Raw genomic sequence first — 12,652 nt, forward strand, 5'->3', positions numbered from 1 at the left:
TTTAATTTTATCTTAATCATCCCATATTTTATTTTAAAAAATATTATAATTTTATTTTAATACAATCTTATTTTACTCGTTTTAACAAATGTTATCGAGCTAGTTACATGGATGAAGGTGACAATACGTAATTTATGTTTTGCTCAATTGAGTGATAGCCTAATTGGGCTTGGTGAATAGCCCAATCCAGCATTACGAGACTGGGCTTTTCTGCTGAAGCAGCTCATTGCTGACTTTAATATCAGAAAGAGCAGCACACTGCACATCCTAATTCCTAAGTTTGAGACTCTATTTTTATTTTATTAAATTTCTACATTAAGAATATAATTATTTTTAAATTTAATTTAATTTCAACCTTTTTAATATAATTTTTACAGACATTTCATATGATGTGATGTACTTTTAAAAATTGGAGCTTTTTAAAGCAATGGCGTTCTATAAAGATAAAGAAAGTGTTGGATCTCAACGAACTCTCAAGTAAATGCAGGATCGGTGTTGGTCACTGTGAAGTTGGATTGTGGTCCAGACAACATATATATATATATATATATTAATGGAAGAAGATGACTCACAGAGATCTTAATTCTTTTAGTTTTTGATGAATTGGAGAGGGGAGAGAGAGGATGGGCTTCTGCTCCATCCATCCTGTGCCCTTTCCAGTTTTTCAATCCCAAAATCAAATCTAATACATATTATTATTATTGATTTAAATAAATATTAATTATTAAAAATATATTAAACTTTAGGGGATGTTTGGTACAGGAGAAATTTTAAGATTCGTGAAAATGTTAAGTTGGGAATCTGTATTCCATGTTTGGTACAATTTTTTTATAAAAAGAATTCTGAAAAATAAGATTACTGAGAATGTTTTTAACAAAAAAAAAAGACTAAAACATCGCTTACCCTTTTATAACCTCATACAAACATATTATATATTATATTATATATACATATATGTATATATATTTATATATTATATAAAATATAAAAATATATATTATAATATATTTATATAATAATATATTTATATTATTTATTATAAAATATTATATATATATACACATACATATATATATATATATAATGTGTAAAAAAATGATATTTTTTTAACTTTTTAAAGATGTTGTGGGTCCCAATATTTTATATAGTAGAAGAAATTTATTATTTTTAAATAAAAAATTAAATAAGGGTAATTTTAGAAAAAGAACATAAATTCTCAAGAATATTATATTTAAATCAAACATAAGAATGTAAGGCTGCGTTCTCTTTGCTTTTTAATTTTCAGTTTTGAGTTTTGAATTTATTTTTAATTTTCTGTTTTGCTAATCTGTTTTTAGAAAATTGAAAATGCGTTCTCTTTATCATTTTGAAAAACTATTTTTTAAAACAAAAAATTAGAAAACGCATTCTTTTTGAAATTTTAAAAATAAATTTTTAATGATATTTTATTCAATAAATTTGATTATTTAGTAAATTAAAAATATTTAATGTTTATAAATTATTAAAAAAATCTATATTTTAAAGTTAATGAATTTTGTAATATTTTTTTCATTATAATAATAAAATATAAATAAATAAATATATTTTGAGTTTTGAGTTTGTTTCGGATGAAAACTTTCAAAACAATTTTTTGTTGTTTTGAGTTTTCTTTACAATTTTTTTTTTGTTTTCAAAAATACATTTTTAAAAACAATAAAAAGATCGCGTTTTCATTATTTTAGAAAATTGAAAACTAAAAATGATTTGAAAACAGTAAAGAGAACCCAACCCAAGATTTTTAGAAAAGAATACTAACATTTCTAGAATGTTTAAATCTAACCAAACATAAAATTATATAAAATTTGAAAATTAAAGATTTCAAGAGTATTTCCAAGAATCATGAATTCCAAAAATTTAAAAACTTCTTCCGTACAAAATGCCTTAGTAAATTTAGAAAATTGTTAACCCTTAAACCCATATATATATATATATATATATATATATATGAAAAGTTAAAATCAATCCAGACAACAAAGGAGCTCGCAATCTGTATTGAGTAAAACAATGATGTTTTGATTAAAATGGCATCGTTTTACTTTCTCTTCTTCTTTTTTTCTCTTTTCTCTCTTTCTCTTCTCTTTCTACAATCTTTTTGAGAATAGGTGACTAACCAACGAGGTGAAACAACGTCCTTTTTGGTAGTCTGAATAGCGAAACAACATCGTTTTGGTAGTCCGAATAGTAAATTTAAATGTAATCTAGACTAATTTTAGATAATATATATATAGCTAAGTACCGGACATAGCATTGTACCAACTCATCAATTGCTCCCCAATTTCAACTTCATTCAAGACTTTCTTTAAACATCATGATTCAATAATATTAAATAGTTCAAGATTTTCGGTTGAGCTCAAGTTTATCTCTTCATCATCATTACTTATCAGTGTTGATGTGGGAATAAAATGAATTTTTTAATTATTTTAGCTCAAAATTTTAAAATGCTTAACCTCGTCCAATATTATTATAATAACATGATAATATCTAAAGTTTTACTTGCAATAAAAGAAGTTTTAAGGATAATGGTTAAATTGTAATAAATAAACTAAGTTATAAAATATTTGTATTGATCAATCATAAGGCATTGCATTTTGTAACATTTTATCAACTAATATAAGTGTTTTATAATTAAAAATAATATATAATAAACACAAGTTATTTAAGAATAAGATGTGTTTATTAGAGTTCTTAGATCACAGATCAAGTGATTGGGTTAAGATAAGTTGAGGTTCATACTAATAGGTCATGGATTCGATTTCTTATCCTGTGTAGTGAGATAAAATTTTCGCTTGTAATTTATTTCATTTGTCAGAATTGATAGCACAAGCGACGGTGGATTGCTCAAAAACAATAATCCCAATATATGTTTATTACAATTTAATCATTACTTTTAGATAAATTGTTTGAAATACGTTTGTAAAAAACTAAACCTTAATAATAATAAAGCTACGTTTGGTACAACTAGACAGAAGGAGTGGGAAAGAGAAAAATAATGAAAATGAAATTGATTAGCTACTCTATTTCATGGCTATGTTTGGTATAGGCAGGTTATTATGTTTGGTATACATGCCTGCATTTTGATTGAATTTAATGGTATAAATTAATTAATTAAAGAAAATATCCGACCTGTTTGATTGGTCACATTTTCCATCTAAATTCCAGGTTTTGATGTGTTTGATTATCCAAATTTTTCATGGAAAATGATTTCCATCTTTTGGTCACGTGATGGCTAATTGCCACTTTTAGGACGTGTTTGATAGCTAATTTTTTTCATGGAAAAGGTAAATTTTTCATCCAATTTTCAACTTATGCATTGTTTGATAGTCATTTTTTTTCTAGAAAAATCATTTTCCTTGCAATGGTCACGTGAGGGTATTTTCCTTCAAATCATGGAAATCAAATTTCTTGGGGGAGGAGATGGAATTTTCTAGGCAATTGAAAGCAGGGGGTGGATGGATGAGGGAGAAGGGCAGATGGGTGGGGGAGGATTTGTAAATTATTTATATTTTTTATTTTTAATGATTAATAAATATAAATATATAAAAATAAAAAATAAAAAATATTCTATATAAATTATTTCTTTGGAAAACAAAAAAAATAATTTTGTAGTTTTATTTCTTTGAGAAAATAATTTAATTAATTTAAAATACATTATTATTTTAATTTTTCTATACAAAATTTAATATTTTTCAATACATTTTCACCATTAAATTCCATGAAAAATGATCAAATTCTATGAAAAATATTATCAATCAAACACCAAAAGATAAAAAATAACATCATTTTTCAAGTAGAAAATTATACCAATCAAACAGGTTAAACTTCCAATTTTCAGGAATTCATTTTCCTTGCAATTCATTTTCTTTCTACTCAAATTCCTCCATTGCAATCAAATGCACCCTTACTGAAAAACAAATTCTTAGAGGAGGGGGGGTTGGAAAAACTTTCCATGGAATTGAAAGTAGAGGGGGCGACGGAGCGAGAGAGAGAGAGAGAGAAAAAGAGAGAGAGAGAAACTCACTGAATAGCAAACCAACTCCATCGCATCAGAGGCGGATGATGGCCACTGCAAATCAGCTCCCAGAATCGCTTATGATGGTAGCTTCAACGGCGGTCTATGCGTCAACGGCGAACGGCGACAAGTGGAAAGGCGAATCAGCTACTCTGTTACTGGCAAATCTGCTACTCTAATACTGCAGGCAAGATATATATATATATATATATATAGAGAGAGAGAGAGAGAGATGGGGGGATGCAGGGAGAAGGCGGTGGGTTTGGAGTAGGGTTGGCAATGGTTCGGTTTGATTTTGATTTTTGCCAAAATCATAACTAAACCAAACTTAAACTCCTAAAATCAAAACCAAACCAAAACTCATTTGGTTTTAAAAATTTAAAACCATAACCAAACCATTCGGTTTCGGTTTAACCATGGTTTTTTTAGTCTAATCCATACCAACAAACAAAAACAAATAACATTCATAATTTTTTTTGATAATTTCACAACAAACAAAGATAAATACTAATAAAGTTACCTTATTCTTGCATAAAGTTACAAAACTTCTTGGATATAAAATCACATCTCCAAACCTATAATTGTTAAGATCAATAAATTAATATTTGCATAATTAAATTGTAATTTAAGTTAAAAAAATTTAACTACGAAAGTTAAAACCTTCATTAACAACATTAATATCTTCTTCGTAAATTGATGCATATCCATCTAAAATGAATGAGCCAACTCCATCTAACAAAATTATAAATATAAAAAATAAATTAATATGAAAATGTTAAAGTCTTAACAATAAAAAATAACTAGTAAATGAAATAAATTTACCTTTTTTCACTTCATTTGACAACCAACTTTGGGTACACATCAATACTTCTATTGTCTTTGGATAAAGTCGATTATGATAAGGACTCACTAGTCTCCCCACTAGAACTGAATGCTGACTCTGTAACAATAGTAGATACAAGAATGGCTAATATATCTCTTGCAATAGTTTGCAAGGTAGGATACTTCACGCCATTCATTTTCCACCAAAGTAAAATATCAAACTGATCATTATCAACTATAACATCTTCATCCAAGTAAAGGTCCAATTCAGTTCTAAAACTAATAACTTTAGTAGTTTTCCTCTTTTTAAGAAAAGTTTGATATTCATCATTAAAAGAAATGAAATTCTCTCTTAGAGTGACGCTCCCATCCAATGTACATTCTTGGTTATTCAGATCATTCACTTTGTTCTTTTTAATGTGACATTCCTTCATCAAATCATAACAAAGTTACTTGATGCTACTAATTTGTTCATCATAGTCAAAAGGATAAACCTTAGGAGAGTAAAAGTCAAGAAAAGTCATCTTACACCAAGGATCTAACACTACAGCAACACCCATCAACTTATGAATCACATTCCAATATGCATTAAACTTATCTGACATGCTTTTTGCCATTGTACTAATCACTTCATTGCGAGACTTGACCCACTCATTCAATGTCAACTTGACCTTACAAATTATTGAAAAGTATATATTAGCAGTTGGATATTTTGTCCCAGGAAACAACTCAGTTACATTATAAAACAACTCTAATCTGTCACGAACATCTTTTGCAGTTTCCCAATCCATGTCACTTAGCACATTCTTATATTGTGATTCAAATAATTTAAATCGAGGAAACACAGACTTATAAACCAAAGCAGTTTTAAGCATCAAATAAGTAGAGTTCCATCTAGTAGGACAATCCAAACACAACCTTTTAGCATAAGGCACTTTCATTTGTTGACAAACGTCCTCAAACTTTTCTATTCTTTTTGGAGATACTGTCCAAAAAACTACACTTTCCCTCACATTATCAATGGCATGCTTAATCACATCTAAACCAATCTTAACAATAAGATTCAAGATATGAGCAGAACAACGCATATGCAATAAAGATCCACCATTCAAAAAAAGTCCAACATTCAATTTTGCTTTAATCTTACCAATCATACTATCACTGGTAGAGCAATTATCCACCGTAATTGTGGATAATCTTGAGTCCACATTCCACCCAAGCATAACATCAATTAACACATTGGTCAACACATCACTTGTATGAGGGCAAGGGACATAGATAAACCTAAATGACATACAATTATAAATTATTAGTAAACTTAAAGTTTAAAACTACAATTATCAAATTTAACAACAATAAAACAAAATACTAAGTTAAAAAATACTTGCCATACCTCAAAATTTTGCTATGCAATGTCCAAGACTTATCAATGAAAAGTGTTGTAACAGCCATAAAACCCATTTTTTGGTTACTAGAAGTCCACATGTCTGTTGTAATAGCCACCCTATTATCAACGTTTTCAATCAAACTCATCACTTTATTCCTTTCTTCACTGTAAATCCTCATGATATCATTCTTCAAAGTATTACGAGAAGGACACTTGAAAAGAGGTTGAATGGTACTTGTGAAATCTTTGAATCCACTATGCTCCACCATGGAAAGAGGATAATCATGCATAATGATCATCTTTCCTAATTTCTCTCTTCTTTTTTTTTTTTTCATCACATGGACCGGAAGAGATATCTCCTTTCAAATCAGATTTTATAAACATTTGCCTTATATCTCCTACCAATATTCTCTTAGGACATCTATTGAGATGTTGCTTCATAGTTGATGTACCATTCGTTGATTTCCCCGCAAGTAATTTCTTACAATAGTTGCATTGGGACTTAATTTCTTTATTAATGATCACTCTTTGAAATGTTTCCATACATCACTTCTAGTCCTACCACTAATTTCCTTATCAGAAGCACTTACCTCTTGAGAACTCTCCACCGGTATTGATTGATAAGTTCGTTCACCGGACGACAATCCGCTTACAAAACATTGTTGTGTGCTGCCACTTTGCAAGCATGCCATATTCTGTAAAAACTTGCTAAAAACTGACAACAACTTCAACTGAAACAAGTAAAAACAAGTATGAAAGAAAAACTACCTAAAATCAAGCATAAACAAGTAAAACAAATATGGCCAAAAAATAGAAAAACGACCTAAATTTAGCTGTCAATCAAGAGAATCAAAGAACTAAAAAAGATAAACTACACCAAGTAAAAATACCTAAAATAGAAGTAGCAAGCAAGGGTGGGCGAGGCCGACTGGGCCCTTGAGCAAGCGTGGGGGAAAGGGCGAGAACCGAGAGGCAGCAAGGGCCAACGAGAGCGATAGGGGTCGAGCGAGAGGTCGGAAGGCAAGCGAGGGCGAGCGAGAGCAAGAAAGGTAGAGAGCTAGGGCGAGTGAGAGCAAGAGGGGTCGAGAGCAAGAAAGGCAAAAAGCTAGGGCGAGTGAGAGTAAGAGAGAGGTAGAGAGCGATGGCAAGCGAGAGTAAGAGAGGGCCAGCGATGACGAGCAAGAGAAATAGAGAGGTAGAGAGCGAGTGCGAGTGTGAGCGAACAAGCAAGAGAAAGGAGGCAGCGAGGGTGAGAGAGATCGAGGGCGAGTGTAACGCCCCGTTCCCACTCGCGGGTGTTACCGACGATAATCTCCTGGATTTCTCGCCACAAAGCTCGAATTTGAAGGGTAGACTATGTTTCATGACGAAACGCCCTAGGTGGGAACTAGGCTTCGTCTGACCCTTCGCTTACCCAGGATCCATAAACACCCTAGGACCTCGCGAGTTTCTTATGAACGAAGAAATAACCCGCTACACCGCCTAAGGGCCTCAAGATGCTTCTTAACACTGGGCTAGACTAAGGGGAAACTCATACTCAGAAAATCCTCTAATTTTCCAACATTTCATCACTCGGGGACTCCTTCGGGGGATTTTATAAATTTTTTCTATAGCCCAAAATCTCCCAAAATTGGGCTTAATTATTCCCCATTTTTTTCCCCTAATTTCAGAATTCCCCCCCCCTTTTTTTTTTTGAGTGGGCCCCACGGCCGGCTGGGCCTTCATTGGGCCCGGCCGCGCGCTGGTTGGGGCGGCCGCAGCCCGCGGCCATGCGGGCCGGCCGCGCGCGGCTGGCAGCGCCTGGCGTGCCCACGCGCCTGGCAGCCCCCCCTGTTGCCTTCTGCAGCTGCCTCCACACATCTTTTTTTTTTCTTTTTTTTTCTTGGGCATTTAAACCCCAAATTTTCCAGAAATTTAAAATAAATAAATAACTCACTTTCCTTCAAATTTTCCTTTATTTCTCCAACAAAAATCCTTTTTATTTGCATTTTGGATGCTTCTCACAACACACCCCACAATGAGACTTACACCATAACTTAGGCTTCATATGCTATAAGCCAACATCTCATCCTAAAAATAAAATCAAATACTCTCAAGAGATGAAATACACCCATGATCTTAGGCTTTAACAAGCCATTAACAATCAAATAAAAAAAAAATAATTTACAACATGCTTAGGCTTCCAAACCCAAGCTAAATTACATGAGTTCCCTAGGGTCTTCATTTCATCAAGCATGCTTAACCTTCCAAGATCTCTTCCTTCTTGCACATGAGATACCTACATGGTGAGGATAAAAACCTCATGAGCCATTAAGCTCAATAAGGGTGCAATGACAAAAGTATGAACATGAATAAATAAATGTGATGCCAATGCATGTATGCAACATGGTTAGGGCTTCCACATCCTCACAACCACCTTGGTTTAAGGCTTTAATCTACCCTACCCCACTCAATCTCATGGCCATAGGTCCTAGAACAAACAACATGCCAATGCACACATAGAATTCATGCATCATACTTACAACTTGCAAGCCACCATCCCATGGGGCTATCCCTTACCCTAACTTCATTCCTTGAAGCTTGAACACATTCTAGCTTTATTCCTACTCTTCTCCTTGAAAGAACCTTGAACAAAATAAATCCCATGGATTTAGAAGAAATACTTTAGGAAAAAGGAAGGAAACCTAGCCTTTAATGGCTAGAAAAATAATACCTCCCTTACCTTTCTTCTTTTCCTTTCTTCTCTTGGGAGAAAATTCTTCTCTTTTGCAAAAATGGGAGACTTCTCCATCTCTTTCTCTCTTCTTTCATTCTCTCTTCAAATGGCCAAAGAAGACAAGTCTTCCTTACACTTGCTTATTTGTATTATTTCTCCCATTATTCAAGAACAAATTCTAGCCTTTGGATCTTATGGATTTTAGAGAATAAATCCTAGCCCTTCACCCAAAGCACAATCCATGTGCTTTGTAAGAACAAATCTTGGCCATACACTTTACTTTTCAAGAATACATCCTAGCCATTGAAAGAAACACAACCCATGGCCTTAGTCTTCTTAAATCTCAACCATTGGATTTCTTTCACTTTTCCAAGATCAAATCTTCACCATTCAAGAAAGCACAATCCAAAACTTATGGAGAGCTTAGATCCCAACCTTTAGATTTTCTTTGGAGATTAAATCTCCACCTTCCACCTCATCTCTTCTCTTGGATTAATAAACCCACATGGAAATCCATGCCCACTTGAAGGATTTAATTTCATTCATTGGATTTAATTCCACTTTCAAGACAAATCCTCCACCCTTGGATTATCTTGAATTCCCATTTCTTTCTCATTTATTTAAATGGGACTATTTTCAAGCTATCATCTTGAAAGACATATATATACATAATACATATAAATTAAATCCCACATTTTCCAAACATTAATGGGTGACTAATTTTCTATTTTTTTTTGGAATTTTTCTTTAATTCAAGTAATCATTACACCCACATGGCTAAAATGGCTCATCTTATTTTCTTTTCTATTTAAATAAAAGCCACCATTTTTGCTTGAACAAGAATATGCCAAGTGTCACTCTAAGACACAACTTGGCTTCCAAGCTTTAATCTCATCCATCCATGTGGCACCACCAAATAAATACACCAATTTAGGAAAAATTAATTATTTCCACTCCCATAATTAATTTCCCCTTTTCCTCATATTTAATTCCTTTATGGAATTTCTCTCCAAAATTACTAAAATACCCTTTGTGAATTTTCAATCCCATTTATCTCTACATAATGCAAAATGGGAACTAATTCACTTCCACACTTAATTTCCATCTTGGAATTATCTCCAATTTACCAAATTACCCTTTATTGGACTTCATTATTCAAATTACCAAAATACCCCTCTCATAGGGCACCTCAATCTCAAGGATCCAACACCTTCTCAAGGGCATTTTTGGAATTTTCTCACTTTCTTTCTCATTCTTTTAACACCTGTAATACCGGGTGTTACAGCGAGCGAGAGCAAGAGGGGTCGAGCCGAGCCCTAGTGAGAGCAAGAGAGATTCGAGCCCTAGCGAAAGTAAGGAGGCAGCGAGGGTGAGAGAGATCGAGGGCGAGCGAGAGCAAGAGAGATGCAAAGAGCGAGGGCGAGCAGACGAGCAAGAGAAAGGAGATAGAGAGCGAGAGGCAGCGAGGGTGATAGAGAGCGAGAGCCATATTGAGAGAGGAAGGAGAAGAGAAAAGGAGAAGAGAATGGGAGAAGGGTTTGCAAGGCAAGTGGGCTGGGGTGGTTTTTTATATAATATATATATATATTATATATACATATTATACCTATTTTATTATATATATAATATATTCGGTTCGGTTTGGTTCGGTTACCCACCATTCGATTCGGTTTCGGTTCTGATTTTGGTTTGGTTTTAGTGAAAACTATAACCAAACTATACCCATTGAAACAGTATTCGATTTTTTCCCAAACCAAACCATTACCCAGTCAAACGGTTTATAACCGCGTTGACCGGTTCGATTTCGGTTCAGTTCCCCACGATTTCGGTTACAATTGCCATCCTTAGTTTGGAGGGGGAGAGAGAGAAAAATGGGGGAGGCAGGGAGAAAGAGAAAGTGGGTTTGGGAGGGAAAGGCAGGGGAAGTGAGATTGGTGGGAGAGAGAGAGAGATGGGGAAAGACAGAGATGAGGAAGTGGGTTTGGGGAGGGAGGCAAAGAGGAGACCGTGGGGTTTGGTATAATTTTATGAAAATTAAGTTGTAATTAAATATTAAAAAATAAAAAATTATAACAAATTATAGGTAAAAAATTAAATCAATCAAACACCTTTAATTGATAATTTCTATACAAATAATTTCTAGATAATTTAATTGCCTAGAATTTATTTTCTTTCCATGCAAGTTTCATGCTTGCAATCAAACACACCCTTAGAAAATTAAAAAATATTATAAAAATTAATATTTAATTTTAAATAATGATATAATTATTGAATATATGTAAAAATAATTATTTTTTTGTCAAGGTTGGGTTGTGGTGGTGTTAACGACGAAAGAGGCACACGATTGCCAGAGCTGGCTTAAGAATATTTATGGTTTAGGTAAGAATTACTTTAGTGGCTCTTTAATAATATAAATAAATATTAAGTTTATTTAAAATTACTTTATTTTTTATGATGAAAAATCACTAATTAAATTTTTGTGTTCAAGTTTAGAAACCAAATCTTTTTCAATTGACAAAACAGACAAGAACAAAAGATCTGAAAACGTAGAGAATAATAAAAAAATGTAGAGAATTCAAGACAATTCTTGTAAATTAAAAAGTTGTTGATTCACTTTTATTTTATTTTTTATTGTTCATATAAGTGTGGATTCCCCAAATAAAATTTTGATCGTTTAAATAATTGTTTTATCAAATTATTCTCCTAAAATAACATCACTTCTTACCTTTTATTTTTTTATTACGCTATTGTTATGGGTAATTCTCACTCTCCCCTTTATGGGTTGGACTCAACCCAGGGGGCCGGCCCAATTGCAGACGGCCTAGTAGACCTCGAGTTGAGTTCGTCGAGGCAAGCTCACACGTCGCTGGAGCCCGAGCTCGAATCTCAAGGCCAAGTGAGTTTCCAGCAATGCCTCTAGCTTGTTGTACTATCCGAGCGAGCTCCCAACTACACTTCAAGCGAACTCCCAATGACTTTTGCAGTTCGCTGACCTGGACAATCAACTTGCATAACTAGAAAGTCATATGCCCGAGAATATTAGTAGCCTAGGGGTTGTCCCAACTGGGCCATTTAGGCCCAATCTGGCCCTATCATCTCGGCTCATTTAATCGACCCATATCGGTCTCATCTTGGCCCCTTGTAACAATATCATTACAGCCACGTCTGAATTTTCGTGCGCTCATCTTAGATCTCATTCTTATTAATGACAGATCACGTCCACATTAATAAGGGTTCCGTTGGCACCTTACTGCTGCATGGGCTCTTCCGCCAGGGTCGAAAGTTCCATCCCATCATCTGCAGACATGCATCATACGCAGAAGGACTTCTCCACCTCTCATATATCAACGAGTTCTTCCTAGAGCCAATGTATGCTTTTCCCGCCAACTGGCTGATACTCTGCATTTCCTTACTCGCTTACTTACTTGAGCGTCAGAGTATTATTGCAGGGACCGGACGACGGATTAACAGACCGAACCAGATAACCCATTTCTTTTTCCTTTCGGATTCATCACACCAATGCGGGCCAATGAATCACGGTCAACCAATTTCGAACGTCGATAGCTACTAATTTATACTCCATTATTTATTATCTAATAAAATATTAAAAATTGACGTGAGGTTTATATATTTATTGTTTTGTAATTAGAAGAATTTTATAAGAATAATAAATATAATT

The 12,652-nt window shown here is 33.4% G+C and overlaps 1 protein-coding gene across 1 annotated transcript; it reads right to left on the reverse strand.

Annotated features, from left to right (window-relative positions):
* Positions 1-4,941: 4,941 nt before the first annotated feature.
* Positions 4,942-6,556, reverse strand: LOC127804366 (zinc finger BED domain-containing protein RICESLEEPER 2-like). The gene is made up of 3 exons (XM_052341225.1): positions 6,264-6,556; positions 5,365-6,154; positions 4,942-5,172 (listed from the first exon to the last, which is right to left on the reverse strand). The coding sequence occupies exons 1-3, from the start codon at positions 6,554-6,556 to the stop codon at positions 4,942-4,944; spliced, it is 1,314 nt and encodes a 437-aa protein (XP_052197185.1).
* Between the last annotated feature and the right edge of the window lie 6,096 nt (positions 6,557-12,652).

The sequence above is a fragment of the Diospyros lotus genome, chromosome 6, assembly GCF_014633365.1.
Source record: "Diospyros lotus cultivar Yz01 chromosome 6, ASM1463336v1, whole genome shotgun sequence".
Taxonomy (NCBI): domain Eukaryota; kingdom Viridiplantae; phylum Streptophyta; class Magnoliopsida; order Ericales; family Ebenaceae; genus Diospyros; species Diospyros lotus.